The 18,909-nt window shown below is 32.5% G+C and overlaps 1 protein-coding gene across 1 annotated transcript; it reads left to right on the forward strand.

The window, feature by feature from the left end:
• Positions 1–3,402: 3,402 nt before the first annotated feature.
• Positions 3,403–11,504, forward strand: LOC133176545 (chitin synthase chs-2-like). Its single transcript, XM_061311661.1, is given in 14 exon segments — positions 3,403–3,473; positions 3,802–4,024; positions 4,439–4,466; positions 4,469–4,563; positions 4,743–5,704; positions 5,826–6,017; positions 6,298–6,377; positions 6,567–6,672; positions 6,750–6,903; positions 7,121–7,252; positions 7,414–7,549; positions 7,766–7,966; positions 9,700–11,171; positions 11,259–11,504. Coding segments are annotated over 14 exon segments (4,098 nt in total).
• Positions 11,505–18,909: the final 7,405 nt, after the last annotated feature.

Below are 18,909 nucleotides of genomic sequence, written 5' to 3' on the forward strand. Positions count from 1 at the left end.
CTGCTCAATGGCCGTTAGTGCCGAGTATAGGACAAAATTTGCAGCTCTCCACCGGCAAGTTGTGGCGTCTCCATATGAGTGAAAAATTCTCGAGAGGGACGTTAAAGAACATACAATCAATCAATCAATCGATTATATTCAGAAATATGTAGATTAAAAAATAATCAGTTTATCTGTCTATACTGTTTTGTTTACACATCATAAATTCAGGTAGATGAATTTGCACTTTGTGTTTGTCTGCCTTTCTCTCAACGAAAAATGTAACTCAGCTTTTATCTTACTGCAAAGCGAACAACGTTTGATGTCTAGGGTATGTGTTATAGTTTGAATTGTTGTGTTTAATTTATATTGTCCTCGCTCAGCTAGTGAGGGTCCAAATATGAGCAACTTGTGTTCAGCCTCTGTATGCTGGCCTTAAAGGAAGACAAGTTGTATAAAAAGTTCAGATATTTTAATAACAAGAAACCGCAACTCAAATAAAAATCAAAGTAATAATTTAACAAAACATTCTGAAAATAAAAATATTAATAAGTAACAATTATGAACATTTAAACTTTTTCTCTTTTTTACAGAATTCTGTTTCATAATAATTTTACAAAGCAGTTTCAAGTAAACAATTTATTAGCATTACACCGATTCTAAAATGATGAATATACTTAGATATATATTTATACAATAAAACATACGTACCTTAAAGGAAGACAAGTTGAATAAAAAGTTCAGATATTTTATTAACAAGAAACCGCAACTGAGGTTGTCAGGGCGCGCACTGCCGTTTTATACCCCAGAACCGGTTTCCATGACATTTTCACAACTTGTCGACCTTTCCAGCACCCATGTGATAAGGATTCATTCGGACAACACGCGACCATTGTTTTATGAGTAAATTAATTAAAATCTCAACTGACATATCTAATTCTTTATGCCTCGGCCGGCTATATTCGTTTGATACGAAATATCTTATATGTCCGAATGATTGAATGTGTTTATGGTTACCGTGCCTGATCTATGTGTTATAGTTTATAAACAAAAGGAATACATGTCATGTTGACCTTCTTTACAATTGAACCAATTAATCTACTGCCTAACTCTGCACTTAAACCACAAACACATACGTGTAGTACAAAATAATGATAAAAATAGAAATAATCAGTGATATTAAATTATTAAGGTAAAAAATGAAAATAATACAAAAAATTCTATATTATATGTATATTGAATTGAGGCATTACATTTACGTATTTAATTTCATGTACACGTATACTGACCAATTTTTTTTTCTGTAATCCAATCTTTGGCTAATGATCTGATTAGTAGGGGCTGATTGTTGTTAGTCCCCTACCGGTGAAACCGGAGGGGACTAAAGGTTTCCTCTGAGTCTGTCCGTCCGTCTGTCTAGCTGTCTGTCTGTCTGTCTGTCTAGCTGTCCCTCTGTCTGTCTGTCAGTCTGTCCCACTTTTTTTTTTTAATACATTTTTTTTCTCTGAACACTTGCAGATATTGAGCTAATTTTTTGTATGTGAGTGTATCTTGATGAGTTACAGATCAAGTTTGCATTTCGTTCCGCTTCAATGATTTTTGACGGGATTACGGCCTTTTCAATTTTTCAGGGTTTTCCGCAATTTTTTTCTAAACGCCTGCAGATATTGAGCTGACTTTTTGGTATGTGACTTTACCTTGACGAGTTATAGATCAAGTTTGCATTTCGTTCCGCTTCATTGATTTTTGACGGATTAATGGAATTTCAATTTTTAACGGGAACCAGATTACACTTAGTAGGGGACTATTACGTGTATTGCTAATGCAATACTCTCAGAATGCTTGTTTATGTTTGTGAATTTAAAAAAAAATCTATTTTTATTTTTAAAGCATTTAGGAATAAATAAGACACATTCAACTTTTGTTGAGCCTAGCTTAAGAATGGCACAGAGAGAATATCAAATTCCATGAAATTTTGTCCTATTTTCATTATCTTGCACCAATTCACGGACTCTAATAAATATCACACAAACTTTCAGCATTATCCCTTTTTTCAAATCGACATTTCGATATATTGAGGACGTGTTAACAATTAAAAATAATGGTTATTTTCATTAAAATGTCAACTCCATATATCCCTGTGAACTCAAAATGAATGATATCACAGAGTCCACCGTATCAGCTTCATAATATTGGATTTTATACCGATTTTAGACGTTAATGGCCAAGTAATAACCAAACTATATGACAAACGGAGCGACTTCAGTTTTTCCATTGTCAACTTTCCCTATTTACATATATGATGTCTTAGAGGTCCGTGTTTGCTCTGCTCTTATTTTGTAATGTTTAATGGACTTTTGAGCTCGAATACTGTTCGTTATTTCCACATATTTCATGTATGTGGTAATATTCCACGATCACTCGCATATGACATAAATGTCTCCCAACTGACTCGATGCTTTAGAGCATGCTCCAGGTACGATAAATTTTTAACAGGCAGGCTACTAGAAAAGAAAATGATGTTACAGGGTTTCAAATATCCCTTAAAGTCTACATTTTGCAAATTCTTTGGTCGTTATAATGAATTTGATTGCAAATACAACCTATCGTTGGATTGCATTTTGACTGACATCTTTCAAATCAACTGTTATACCAATTTTTTTTAAATATCATTTAGATCTTCAGAGTATTTCAGCGGGTGGAGAGCTTGCTCCGTGATCGGAAGGTTAAGGGTTCAAATCCTTGTCTTGATCATCAACTGAGAACAGACTTATGTCAAAATTTCAGATCGATATAATTTTAATAATAATTTTGGTAATAAAAAAATTATCATCATGAATTTGTATTTGAATAATGAAGAACTTGCAACTTCCTAAGCATGTATGTGAAATAAAAATAAAGATATTCAAAATTAAAATTTTGACTTTAGCCTGTTCTCAATTTATGTTCTTTGAGTCTTGAGCCTGGCCACGAAAAATCTCTCTCAATAAGAAATATAAGCAAATGTTCCTTCGCTAAGCGCTCAGAACTAAGAAGTAAAAGTTAGGGATCTTTGGTTTGAACATATTTTATTTTAATTTCTAATTACAAAGGTAATGGTCACAAGTTCAAAAAACTTATTACGCCCTCTCCCTACAAAGTACTGAGCACTTGTCTGTGCCCCCCTCCCCCCAATAAAAAAATTTTGCCGATATATAGTATACAATAGGAAACATAGCACTTTTTTTTTGCTTGCCAAGGAATTTCTTTTGGTAGTGCACCCCAAGCTGAAAATATTTGGTTGTGCCGCCCCTAACTGAAATTGCTTCCTACGGGCCTGGATTTTCATCCTAACCATAGTAACTCCAACCTTGATGTATTGTCTTCATTATCACATAAAGTCTATTTAAAAGCATATTAAATCTATCAAGTAGAATTATAGGTATGACTGCGACAGACGTAGAAATGGATGAAATAGACGTAGAATCAGTTGGAAATGGGGATACGAAACACAGGTACGAGAATTATATATGAAATATGATTTATTAAGTATCAATAGTTATGCTCTCAAGGGAAATGATATTTTAAACATTGTTCGACTATTAAAACTATAGAGTTACTTGGAAAGCGGGTATGGAATTGCAGAGAGTTGGAAAAAAAAATGAGGGAAAAAAAACCTCTTCTGGGGAGCTCTTTAGAAAATCGCTCTTAAGATTATTTATAAAAATTTAACAAGAATATAAAAGTGTTAATTTTATTATCTCTAATATATAACAATGGTCTAAATGGTATGTTGCATGAATCCCGAGTAGGAACAGGTTACTCTAACAAAAACCCTTACAGGCCTGAGGATGACAATAACGTATGGAACATTTTCCGGAAGGACCGACTACCTGAGGATTCCAAATGCTGTGTAGGGTTTACCGACAAGTTCTTCAGAGTTTTCAAGTTCCTTTTCTACAATTTCCTGTTGTTTGCGTTAATAGGTGGCGTTATTGTCACCCGAGGCGGGCTACAAATTCTGGCGTCACTGCTTGGCGACCATGAAAAAAGATTTGCAAATATGGTTATCGAGCTTCATTCTACAGTTTCTTTTTAAGTTTTAGCATAATACAAATAGAAATAAATAAATTTTAAATATTCTTGAAATAAAACACATATTTAAAATACATATGGTAGCTGAGTAAAATTTTTTGCAAATTGTTATTTATACACAAATGTAAACATGCCTAGCTACATTATTTCATTATCTTACGGACGTTGAGATTAAATAAACACATTCGGTTAATAGATAAAGATCTTAAACAATCACCACAATAGTTTCTCCTCTGAGTTAGATCCAGAACGTTTATTTTCGTAAATCATTTACGTAATTGATTATACCTATACTAAATGTCTTAAGATTAACTCGTACGTTTCTGAATGAATTTTGACGAAGGATGTTGAAAATATTTTTTCTTATCTTTCTTTTTTTTTTTAGAGAACCATTACCCAGGATTTTATTTCTTACTTTTCTTTGTGATCGCAATACCTGATGCTCTCAAAATTTTGCAAACTTTTTTCATGTTTCTTTTTGGTAGTCCAACGTGTGTGCGTTTTGTATTGGTAAGTTTTCTTTGATGCAAAATTCTGAATTTTCTTAAGTCGTAGCAATTTAATAAAAAGTTTTAATAAAGACGATATTAGTTTTAGTGACAAGTGTATCACATTTACTCGTAACCAAGTTTATTTTCAAAATGTGTTATATAATTGCAACTTTTGATAGAGTAGAACATTTCTTTAAGATACACATACGAGAGGGTTGTCATCTTTTTGGCCTTGGATGTCTGCTTTTCAAGGTCATGCCTTACCTTGACCCACTACAGACGTGTCTTGTAACAATATCCGTGCCCTTTGTACCGGCCTTAGTCAACTTAGTGTCATACTGCCACAGAAAAGCATGCCATTCTCGTAAAGGAGTCATAAAGTTTTTAAATGTATTCTTCTTAATATTACTTTTACCTGCTGTCATTATTGTGCCATACACCCTCATTCAGTCCAGTGAAATTAAAAATGCAAAACGTTGACCAAACAAAGGAGAGCTCATTGCCTGGATTTTGGTATCAGCGGTATTGTTGTCGGTGAGGTGGATCGAAACATACTCCTTCTTTTGCAGGAGATTCATTGAACAGAGAACAAATAAACGAGTTAAAGACAAAGGATACGTGATTTCGCATTTGTCATCAAGTATCTTTAGAATAGGTCTTTTGATTGCTCTTTTCCCAACATTTTATTGTCCTAATATTCGAGGAATTAGGAATACATACTATAGATTCATGTCATTGACAAATGTTTCAGGACTACTCCCCATAAATTGCTCCGAATCTCTTAATTTTTCAAACTTGACAGTTAAAAAAAATGTCACGTGCAATGACGAAGGAATATCATACTGGCTTGTGATTGGCACATATCTGGCTCATACGATTGGTGCAGTATTGACAACCGATTTCGGCGTTCTAGCTAGTAGACTACGCATGCAGAAATGGGGTTTTGCACTTCCACTTACTCTTGCAACACCCCTTTAAATAATCCTATTGCTTGTACTTAATCAAACAGACAAGAGCTTTGAGGAAGGATATTTATTACTGAAAGCAGACAATACGTCTTTACTAGCTGCGTTCTTTTTCGTTGGATGGATTGGTCAATCCTGGCTTTGTCGTCATACTTGGTATTGGCAGCGGGAGGAGCGCATGGAATTTGCAAACAAGTCAGTAGATTTTATATCACGAATTAAATTTGTTTTCGAATTGTTTTCATTTCTAACGTGTATACTTATTGTTTAGTCTCACTTTATATCTCGCATATGCTATCACTGTTTTCTTGTCTAGACTGTTTGTTCTACCACTGTTCTGTAGCCCAATGCTGGATCTTGCACTGTTACACAGCCGGAAGAAAAGAAACACTTCTGAGACAGAGACTAAAACAGAGACATCTTGCGTAGACTCCAAGGTTTATATCTGCGCCACCATGTGGCACGAAAATCGGATTGAGATGAAGCAGATTCTGATATCTATATTTAGGTACTATGAAAAATCAAAGATATAGATATGCAGTAAAAATGAACAGTATTGCCCAAGCTTGTAAAGAAATAAACAGATAAAATTGAAAAACCTTCTTATGGACAAAATGATATATTTGAAGAGAATTAATCATTAAGCATATTAATTTTGTTGTCGTCATTTAAATTATGCATACCTCCGTAAATTATGCCAGATACCTAAACTGAAATCAAAATTTAAATGTACTAAGCTTAAATGTGAATATTATAAAAATAATACGCACAGATTGTTTTGATTGTAGACTTGATCACCACCAGTTCCAATACGAGTATAGCAAAAATGAACTGGGGAACAATGAAAAAGATTATTATACATTTGAAGGTAAGTTTAGATAGTCAAAAGTATGCCATAATTGAAAAAAGAAATAAAATATAAGAAAGGCTTTATCTCTGATTTTTTTCCCCAATTCACTGCAAATAAGCAATCACGGTATATCAAAGGGTACACCCCACCCCCTGGAAAAAAGTCATTAGATTGTTAAAACATTATGGTCAGTTTTATGTTGAAAAGCTCACATTCCATTTGATGATGCCATGGAAACTAATAAAACAACGCAAACAAGAGGTCCCAATGATTTTGTCCGGCAGTTCATGGAAATCGTGGATGAAGCTGCCAGGTAAGTGTATGTTGAATATCAAATATTCTGACACATATCTGTCCACACAGCCCATCTGAATTTATTTTCATTCAAAGTGCCTTTTATCGGAGAAAGATTGAACTGGATCCGCCCCAAAAATATGTCACACCATATGGTGGCCGATTGGAATGGGAACTTCCGGGAGAAAATAAGCTAATAGTTCACCTCAAAGATAAGGATAAAATACGGCATAAGAAAAGGTGGTCTCAGGTAGATAGACACAGCTATTACGACTTCTTGTTTTCTGATTATTTTATGAATTTTGTGCAGATAAAAAAGTAAGCTTACAAACAATATATTTCAGAAATATAATCTGAAATCTTATTTATACATCAGTAGTATAAAATCAGAACCCAAGTTATAATAACCTTTTGAGCTTTTAAAATTCAAATAATTCAGAATAATATATTTAAATATTTTTGACTAGATTATGTACATGTACTATTTCATTGGATACGAACTTCTCATGAAAGAAAAAAACCCAATAATCAAACCCAATACAGATTTTGATGACGTGCCCTCAATATTTGATTTATTGTCTGAAGACGTGAGGCAAAAGGCGAGTATCTATATTTAAATGTCTGTTATTTGTTAAAAAATAAATTTATAAACCTTTTTATTCAGGATAATGACACATTTTTTCACAATAAATAATGTATTTTGCAACTTTCGAGATATAAAATTATTTTGCAACTTTCGAGATATAAAATTTTTAAATAGGCTGAAAATACCTACATTCTGGCACTTGACGGTGATGTGGACTTCCAACCTAAAGCTCTTCGGCTTTTAATAGACCGTATGAAGATAAACCCCAAAGTTGGAGCAACATGTGGGCGAATCAAACCCGGAGGTTCAGGTAATTATACATAGCAAGCCCGTTATATACAGCTATAATATTAAGAAATAACAAGTTACAAAATGTTTGAATATGAAATGTCAATGCATTTTTCTTTTTTTATTCTGTAATCTATTGTGATCTATCATACAAGTGTAAGTTGAAAATGAAACAATTTTGTTAAAAATAGCACAGACTTTGTTCTTTTTTTCACTTAATGTGATGTTGCATAAACAGGTCCTGTGGTCTGGTATCAACGTTTTGAGTACGCAATAGGTCATTGGCTTCAGAAGTCGGCTGAACATATGTTTGGATGCGTACTTTGCAGTCCTGGATGTTTCAGTTTGTTTAGAGTGAAAGCTCTTATGGATGATAATGTGATGAGAACGTACGCAAAATTACCCACCGAGGCACGCCATTTCCTCCAATATGACCAAGGTACATATTTGATAGGGATGCGTGATTTTATCGGTATACCGGTATATCGCGATTTTTTATTGCGTGATACGTATCGTGATGCGGAGACTAAAATACCGGTATTTGGTACATAACTATAAATTCCGGAAATTATTCATTTATTTGTTCAAACTATTGAATGACAATAAGAGGAAGTGTAAAAAATATTTTAAACAGTTAAACAACGGCATCAAAACATGCTTTATATTAAATAAATGAAAATTTAAAAGGTAAAGTTATGTTTTTATAGCATATTTTTAAGAAATATTATGGAAATTCATTTGAAATTGTAGTAAAAAATGCGTGTAAAAATATCACGATTTATCGTGATATTTTTGGGGGGAAAATCGTGATATATCACGATACGAAATTTTTGCCGATACCCATCCCTAATATTTGATACATAGGAATGTAAATATAACTGATAAATTGGAGTTATAAAGGATACTTTTAACCTTTTTGAGAACTTAATTGGATTTTTTTAATTAATCAAAACCAATCTGGCCTTATAAAGACTGTCCGAAATTTAAAAATGCACTTTTTTGTTGTTAGTTAAATCCCACACAGCAATAAAAAAAACAATTTACTGATGGCAATGCAGTTGTCAATGTGACGTCATATCGTAAAATTTGACGTAGCGAGAGCGGATCAAGTTATATTTTTTACAATGAAAAAGCATTTTGTAATCAATATACATATACAGATATATAACAGCTAGGGCATTAACTTGGTTGCGATGTTTATTTAATGATTTTATTCATATACTTTCCCTGCATTCCATGGACAAGTTTTATTTATTGGAGGGTAATAGAAGGGTCTTAATAAATCGAAATATTACAAAGGCATATCCTCAATGGATCATGACAAGCTTTTACACTTAAACTCAAGAAGTATCGAGATATTTGAAAAGTTCTGCGAACCTGATGAATTATTGCAAATGAATTAATTATATCTTTATATTCAATCTTGTTAACCACCAAATATTCAACAAGAGGTATAAGTTATGTAATTTTAACAATTATATAAGTAGAATCTACCGAGGCTCGCAGCACATTTCACAAACTACAAAGAGTGTTGAAAATAATAATAAATTAATCCTAGATTTTAACATGGTTATGCCTTGCAATATTGGAATTTATAGATGACCTCAATATTGCAAGTATATTTTGTAGTGACTACCGTATCACGTGACAAGTCTTAATTAAAAATCTCATCATCTTCAACATATAGTTCTGAACAACATTAATTTGTCCGATATTAAAAAAAGTCTTAAAACCTTGAAACGAATCTATTTACTATCTAAAAAATATCGCCGATATTTCCACTTGGCACCTTAACTGTACTGCGTAAGTTTAAGTGTATTGTGTCGAGTTTATGACTTGATATCTAGGTTGCAATATAATATACCAAAAATGATGCAATAGTTAGTTGTTCAGTGAAGTGATCGACTGCAGATGGTACACTGTGATATTTCACTGGTACCTTGAACTACTTGCAAACCAAAAATAGTCTTGTCTAAAATGAACATTTTTGAGTATGAATATATATCATCTTTGGGGAGATGTCATAGAAATTTTAAAATTAAAAATGCTGAGAATGGAGCTGGATTATCGACTCTCCTCCAGAAAGATTTTTACATTCAAAACCTTCATCTTAACACATAAATAACTTTACCTATATATATATATTTAAAAAATATTTATATATTATTACAGGCGAAGATCGGTGGCTTTGTACTCTTATGCTGCAACAAGGATACAAAATTGAATACTGTGCAGCAGCAGAAGCCATAACATTTGCCCCGGAAGAGTTTAAAGAGTTTTTCAACCAGAGAAGACGCTGGATGCCCTCTACAATGGCCAACATTTTGGACTTGTTACAAAGTTGCGCCCGTACAACGAAAATGAACCCGAATATTTCATACTTCTACATTTTTTATCAAATTATCTTATTTGTATCATCGGTTTTGGGTCCTTCAACTGTTTTGCTGGCGCTTGAGTCTGCCGTTGCTTCAATCTTTGGCGTAGCGCCTTGGTTGACCTATCTTTTGACATATGGTCCAACACTACTCTTCATATTTATTTGTTTAAAATGTAAAACAGACACGCAACTAAATTGGGCAATGGTTTTAAGTGCCATTTACGCTCTATTAATGATGGCAGTATTTATAGGGACACTGGTGTCGATTGCTGGTGAAGGCTGGTATACTCCCACAGGAATGTTTTTCTATATTCTTGTTGGCACATTTCTCATTGCTGGCCTCCTTCATCCGCACGAATTCGTTGATCTTATTTGTGGAGCTCTTTACTTAATTTGTATTCCGGCAGGATATCTTTTCTTGGTAATTTATGCTATTTGTAATTTGAATAATGTATCTTGGGGTACGAGAGAAAATAAAACAGCAGTCTTGGAAAATGCCGGACAAAATGGTAAAAAGAGCTAAAAGAGGGAGACGGAAGAGGAAATAGATTTTGTTACAACGGAAATGATAAGTGGAATGATAAAACAAGTAAAAAATACAAATGTTTCAGGGGCTTCTTGTTCAGAAGCATTCTTTTCCGTATTCCGTTGGATGAATAATCTTGTTATTCTGAAATCTCTGGAAGCTGTCCAAAATATATTCGAAAAAAGTAAGGACGAAACAGATCAAGGATCTGATCAGGCAATTAGCAAAAAATCACTTCTCAAAAGCAGGCGACGCAGAATACCAAAGATTGATCCAAATCAACTGGACGACACATCATGGGCGTTAGAAGATGTGAGAAACACGAAAATATCCACATTAGATCAAAAGGAAGAGGAATTCTGGAAGGGATTAATTCGTCATTACCTTTATCCATTAGAGGAAGATCAGAAAAAAGTAGACAAAGACAAAGAAATGCTTTCTGAATTAAGAAACAAAGTGGCTTTTGGATTTTTCTTCCTTAATGCACTGTGGTTGGCTACTTTGACAGCAATGAACGAAGTAAAATATATCATCAACATTAAAATAACAGATACAATTACCATTGAACCACTTGGATTCGTGTTCTTAGTTGTTTTCACCACACTTTTGTTGTTGCAGTTCGTGGAAATGCTTATGCATAGGCACGAGACCTTACTCCACATCTTAGCAATAACTAAAGTTTTCAAACGAAAGACACACGATATCAAGAAAGATATCGGGGAAATTGCAAAGTCCCCTATGGTTAATGATGATACTACCTTGAGTAAAGTTTCAGCTAACGAGGAAGGCATTTACTGCAATGAATCTGTAATTAAAGAACTTGCAAAGTCTCCTATGGCTAATGATGATACTAACTTAAATAAAATTTCAGATAAAGAAGAAGACATTTACTGCAATGAATCTGTAATTGAAGAAAGTGCAGAAAAGAGAAAAGATAATATGGTTAAGAGCCACATAGGACACTATGAAAAAAGAAAGAGTCAAGGCCTAAATTTAAGACAGACTGTACGAAGAAACAGAAAGAAACTTGAAAGCGGAGGAGGTTGTTACAGAAATCCCACGATACAGGAGTAAATTAAAACTTTTTAACCTAAGTTTCATTGGATTAGAGTATTAACTAAAACAAGGTCATAAACATGTCCCACAAATATTTCAGTGCGCATCGAACATATCAAAAATAAAAATTATTTTGTCAAATACAATAATTTCTCAAATAAATATTTTTTAGTAAAAGGTTTAATAATAGTACTTTTGGTATCAACTGATTATTTTAACTGATTGTTTTAACCAATTAATATGACTTAGCATCTACGGACATAAGCATATGTATAAGATAATGAATTATATCTTTATCACATGTATATATCTTAATACTAGACTAAGTATATGTGTCGGTTTTATGGTGAGTTCAGTAAAAATCTCAGGTAGAGAGCGAGAATAGTGGAATAAATACCTAGTCAACATATACTTCTAGGAACATCATGAAGATATTATAATACAGAAGTAGTTTCAGTTGATTTGAGTGATATGTTATTTCATGTGTGCTTCAACATTTAAGATATAATTCCATTTTTTTCACTTTTTGAATATCACTAAAATTAAGATATGCTATATAAAATGAATGTACTTCCCCAATTTCAATTAAAGTAAACGTTTGCATATTCATACTTTATTTTGAATCATATGTGCTAGTTTTGTTTATGTCACCTGAGTCACTCAGGTGACCTATTGCTTCCTGTTTTCGTCCGCCGTCGTGCGTTGTTTGATGTGCGTCGTCCGTTAACAATTAAACATTTTCAGTACATAATTATTATTAACAAGAGTGTCTATTCACAAATTTCATAGCCCCTGCATCAGAGGTTTTGGTAGGGGGGTCTATCTATTGATTATAAAGTGAAAAATCATAAGTCTTTATTGCTCCTGGATATTTAGAAGATTAATTAAGTCCTGGTTATGATGAGCAAGGGTACGTTTGCCTAAATTGTAAATTTCGTGGTCCCTGGGTCAGGAATTCTTTTGGGAGGGGGTGGGTCTTGTGTTGATTAGACAATGAAAATGCATTTCTTTGAAAAGCTTCTTCTCTGCCCCTCGGTATTAAGCAGATAAACTAAGTTCATAGCTAAGATGAGCAAGGGTGGCTTTTCTAAATTATGACATTTGATGCCCCAAGGACAGGGGTTCATGAGTAAGGTGGGGCTCATATAGTGAAAAGGCAAAAATTCTACTCCTCTCTTGTCTATTTAGCAGATAAATTAAGTTCATGGTTATGAGGAGCAAATTGTGCCTCTTTCAAAAATAGTGAAGTTCATGGCACCTTGGTCAGGGGTTCTGTGTTAGGATGGAGCTCTATTGAATATGTATATATTGAAAATGCAAATTCTTTTGAAAATCTTTTTCTCTGCTCCTGGTTAATAAGCAGATAAACTAAATGCATGGTTGTGATGAGCAAGTAGCCCTCTTCCAAAAATTTTGAAATTTGTGGCCAAAGACAGGGGTACTGGAGCGTGGTGCTCTTTGTGAGTATAGTGAAAATGCATGAATTCTTTGAAAATACTTTTCTGTGCTCCTGGGTATTAAGCAAACAAACTAATGCATAGTAATAATGAGAAAGTACTGCCTCTTACAAAATTTTCTTTTCCCAAAATTATGAATTTCATTGTCCCTGGGTCGGGGTTCTGGTGTTAAGGCAGGAATGTATAGATCAGATGGTGAAAATTTTAAGCATCTGTTTTTGCTTCTGGGTATTCAATAGACATACCGATTGCATGTTATAATGGGCAATGGTGCTTCTTTCAAAATTTTGAAATCCCTAGCTCCCGGATCAGGAGTTTTTGATTTGGTTCTTTTGAATATATTATAAATTGAATTAAATCTTTGAAAATCTTCTTCTCTGCTCCTGGGTATTAAGCAAACAAACTAAATGCATAGTTAAGATGAGCAAGGGTGCCTATTCCAAAATTTTTGAATTTCATGGCCCCAGGATCAGGTTCTCTGTTTTAATTGCGGGGCTTTATTGATTATATCTAGAAGATGCATCAATTCTTTGAAAATATTCTTCTCCGCTCCTTGGACCGGTCGCAGTAGCTTAGTGGTTGTGGCGTTCGCTTCCTGATCGAGAGATACCGAGTTCGATTCTCGTTCGCTGCGCCTATTCAACCAAAGTATAACATCGATAACGAGAAGTGAAAGTCACAGGTCTTTCGGATGAGACATTAGAAACCGAGGTCCCGTTCTTTACTGCTACGATAGGAATATATTGAATAGAAAACATTTCTTAGCAAAGTAATAAAAATAAACTTGTCCAAAAAAAGAGAGTAGATTTAATGCACAATTATAGGGTCACTGCATCGGATTTACTTCATTTTCCAACTTTGTTAATATTATACCGAATTGTAATTTTTTTTTTTTATCAGTGAATTTGCGATGTTAAGATTCCTTCGATTTGACATTTAGCTCGCGCAATACCTTTTTAGCAGAGCAAACGAGTAATAGAACCTCGATATAATTTGACCTTCTCGATGTCTTAACATGTAAAACTTTGACATACACAGCCGACTGTAGTAACATGTGAAGCTTGTATATACACTGTAACTGTCGACTGTTGTAACATGTGAAGCTTTGACACACTCTATATAGTCGACTGTTAAAACATGTGAAGCTTGGACACACTCTATGACAGTCGACTGTTGTAACAAGTGAAGCTTGGACACACTCTGTGACAGTCGACTGTTGTAACATGTGAAGTTTGGACACACTCTATGACAGTCGACTGTTGTAACATGTGAAGCTTGGACACACTCTATAATAGTCGACTGTTAAAACATGTGAAGCTTGGACACACTCTATGACAGTCGACTGTTGTAACAAGTGAAGCTTGGACACACTCTATGACAGTCGACTGCTGTAATATCACTTAGTACAGCTGTGAAAACTATCCATGGGTTCTCTTGTTTCTTTATTCAAATAATGACGATTCACAAATCCAGAGGGACCGTCACGGTAGCTTAACCTCATTCAGTGGAGCGCTCACACCGTGCTCGGCTGATAGTGGTTTCATGACCGTAAAAGACCTAAATTGATATAAAATAGGTAGCAAATGTCCCTTTGCCTAGCGCTCCGAATATTGAAGTGAAAGATGCCGGTCTTTCTGATGAAAACTTTAGCACGCTAAAGAACTCTCACAGCTCATTGGCCCTGAATGCTGAGTTAAGGCCCTAATTTAAAGTCCTTCGCCTGTTACTGGTGCCATCTCATATGAGTGAAATAATCTTGCAAGGATCTGGAAACTGCAACCAATCAACCAATCACATACAGGATTGTTTTCTATATCTGTGGAGTTTTGTTCATTGCATGCTTGTTGCATCCTTACGAGATGAGAAAAACTTGAATAACATATAAACATTTCCATGCATTTAAGAAGGTTTTTTTCAGATTCTCTGTGTATTTTGCAATTAAAACAATATTTTTATGGAAAAAACGACAACAAACTGCTGTTTGAAAATATAATCTCGAAGAAAAGATAAAAAGCATAAAAATCGTGACAACTGAATTGAATGAAGGAGTTAGAGTATGGTAATGAAATAGGTTAGAAATACCTTCTGAAAATTGTTCGAATTTCCAACATTTAATAAACTGGATCAAAATCCTATCATTGTTTCAGTTATTAAAAACTCGATAGCCTTTTTGAGGAATTTTTTTTCTTCTAGAAAACAATATTCACAATTTTATATTTACTTCAGCAGTGCAACATACCAGAATACAACGGATAACAGACAAACTTTTTTTCAAATTTGAACATGATTGATTTTTTTTTCTGAAGAATTCCAAAGTCTAAAAAAATTAGAATACCATAATTTTAATAAACAAACATATGCGCACACAGATTCTTAACATTATATGACAAAACACAATAAGGGCTATGTGACAATTATAACACTTCACTTAAAATAAAAAAAAAATAAATTAGTAAGTGCATCATTTTGGTCATACCTTTGAAATCTAATACGATTTTTTTTTCAAAAACACATTGTAGTAATAGTATAGTTTATGATAGTAAGCTATTGTTAATAAAAGTAAATCAAAATTTCAAAATGTTTTAAGACTATATCAAGTTCTTATTATTTTATCTTACTTATTAAAATTTTTCAAGTTCTTCTTAATATAATAAGAAATACAATTGCTTGTTTTATTTAATTAAATATGATTTCCAATTTGCTATCCACGATACGGAATTTTTTATAGATATATTTTCTTGTGAATTCCAAAAAAAAGTTGATAGTGAATGTATTGAAGAATGTACTTTTGAAAAGTTATGTCCCAGAACAAATGTGTAATTATTATATACATTTATTTCTCTAAAACAGCTATCCATCTTCGCTTTCAAAAATATTAAGCAAAGTGGCATAATGATCCGTTTATGAGGAAAAAATACTTTTAAAATCAAAATTTTAAAATATAAAAAAATATATATAACCTTTTATGTAATCAAAACTTCTTTGAGATTGTACTGCTTATAATTTCAATATGGTAGTATAAGACAAATGTATAATTATATGATAAATATTTAATTGTTATAACAGATATAAGGTAAGTGTTGAGTCATTCCCATAAAAAAAAATAAAAAAAAAAAAAAAAAAAGAAAGAAAATAAAAAAAACTACTGCTCTCGAGCTAGCTCTTGAGAAGAAATGGGTTTTTCACGATCAAGTAAACTCAAACATCGATACACATACATATCAAAATCGTATAGATAAAAATGACTTTGTTAAGCAGTTTATAACCAAGATTATGGGTTCGAATTTGAATTAAGAGTTTATATCCATTTATAAAGCAATTAAATTAAACGTCAGATACTGAGATGGTGGTTTAAAAAAGATTATAATGGTTGAATAATAAATGTATTAAAATGTACATCGAGGAATCGAGGAAAAAAATGATTCTCTAAAGGTCCTTTTTTGAAGCTGATGTTGTTGTTAGCTTTGAAATTCTGAACTTTTCTTAATATTCATTTTATTAGCACAACAACTCTGACCTTCTTCGGTGTGTCATCGATTTGTTAGTCTAATATTTGTAGAAATATGTTTTTCACAAGTACATTAACTATCATTTTAAAAATTATATGAAAAAGTCTTTTTAGAATTAAATTTTCATGTCCATAAAAGTCAGTAGAATATTAATATTAAATGCCATAACTAGCAATATTATACACCTGAAGCAATATAATTGTGGAGTACCAATGGTGTTATTTTTACAAGCAGATGGCTATATTTATTTTGATTGGCTGAGAATGTTCCTTGCAATATTTATAAAAATATATTATTACAATATAATTTTGTAATTGCATCTTACTAAAAGTAAATATATTTTGATTTGATAAAATTCAACCTTGGCATTGATAATTGTGTTTATTCTTTTTCTGACCAATCATTAATTATATCGTCATGAGTATGTGTTCAGTTTCACGTGGCTACCGCTATTTTGAGTTTATGAGACAATAAACTTCAAATTAATTATTTTATAGAGACTTTTATAAAAGTACAAAAATGATTGTGAAGAAACAAACTATCCAAATTAATACGTGTAAAAGTATCAGAGTATATTCGATGGAAAAGTATAGTTTACTAAGTGAAATTAGTTAACTATATAGATATATATATATATATAGATAGATAGATAGATAGATAGATAGATAGATATCTAACAGATCTCGCTGAAAAGAGTACATGTATTGTCCTCATTTCAGCCTTTGAGCATTCTTGCTTATGAAATAGTAATCTCCCTTTCAGCCATTGGTGGATAATATACATTGTAGAATGTCAATGGTTTGGTTTGAACACATTTTATTGTTAAGATGTTAAAATAAAAGGATCAGACACAAGTTCTTAAAACTTAGAACGTCCTCTCCTTTAGGACATTTAATTGCACAAAATAATGTTTAAAAAATTAAATACGCTGTAAGTAAAGATCAATAGGTCAATAAGATTATCTGCTTACATAAACATTGCAAAACAAAAAAAAAATGATTTGATGTAATATGTGCAATTGAATTTAAATAAATTTAGTGGCCATAACCGCCAATAAACCATTATAAACTTGAAATATGTGTCAGTTTTACTTATTAAGTTAAGTTCGATGTGGCACCGTAGTAAGCAAATTTTGTCTTTGATAAATAAATTTTAAAAAGACCAGATCTCTTCATAAACAATTGCATATTTGAAAATAAACTTTCATTTTCAGAAATACTGATCGAATCATCCCTCCATAATTAATGTTAATGCATTTTACTAAAGAGTTGAACTTTAATTCGTGTAACTTAAAGGTTCACTGGGTGTATTGATATTAGAGGATTTGTGCAAAAAAGAAAAAAAATATTCTGCATAATAAAAAATAGACAAAAAATCATTCTTGTAAATACTGATTGCAGAAATATTATACATACTGAAATCAGTTTGATAAGCGTTATGATAAATCATAATAAAATTACATGTCAGTCTGTAAATTTTAGAACTCATAGGGAAGAAACTTCCTAGTCAAAAGGCAAAGCACATGAATTTCATTACAAAAAATATTTCATGAGAACGGTTTTAAGGAGGTTAGATCCTGCTATCAAAAGTATTGAGAATTTCTTATCAAGTATATTTTTAGAATCTACACACATAGCTCAATTAAAAACCAGCACACGAAATGGGTTAATGCGCTTCTTTTGGCGCTATGGAGCATTTCATATGACCTTTTTGCACTGTAATTACGTCTAACACATAAATAAATTTCTCAAAGTTTTTCCTCTAATATGGAACAAACACAGTCTCATTTCATCTTGAATAGACAAATTAAATATGTGACAACAAAAAAGTTTTTAATTACTTCGCATGGTCAATTATTTGACCTTTCTGCACTCATAAATATCATTTTTCTGGCATAAAAAATTCAGCAAGAAATAAAATCACTTGAAAGTTATTTCATTTTACTGAATTTAATCAGAATGGTTAAAATTACCAAATATATTCAGAAAAGAAAATTAAAAGTGGGGGTCTGTGATGTTTATTTTTAGATATTACTAATAAAGTGTTAATTTTAAGCTTTAATTGGGGCTATTTTTTCCCTGGACTTTCACAATATATTTGCTTTATTTGTCAAATATGATGATAGAATTCATGACAGTTAATTTATTATGTAATTTAATACCATTAAAAAAAAACAGTTCACTGCACAAAATAACTGCATGTGCAGACTGCATGGAAAAATAGGAATCTAAACTTAACAATTCTGTAAATACTTCGGAAGATTGGGACATCAATTAGGTCTATCAATATTTGTGAAACACGTGGGTCCTAAAAGCTCCTAAGATCACGGAAGCTATAAGAACTTTAAATGTTTTGTTCCATTTTTTAAAAGCTGGAAATGGGAAATGGATGAGGGTGTCACAGTATTATGCTGTCAAAGTTTGTTATGCCATACGAGTAATTGTTTAATGAATGTTT

This window comes from Saccostrea echinata, unplaced genomic scaffold (assembly GCF_033153115.1).
Source record: "Saccostrea echinata isolate AGI-Se365-2 ecotype Australia unplaced genomic scaffold, CSIRO_AGI_Sech_v1 ptg000076l, whole genome shotgun sequence".
In the NCBI taxonomy this organism is placed as follows: Eukaryota; Metazoa; Mollusca; class Bivalvia; order Ostreida; family Ostreidae; genus Saccostrea; species Saccostrea echinata.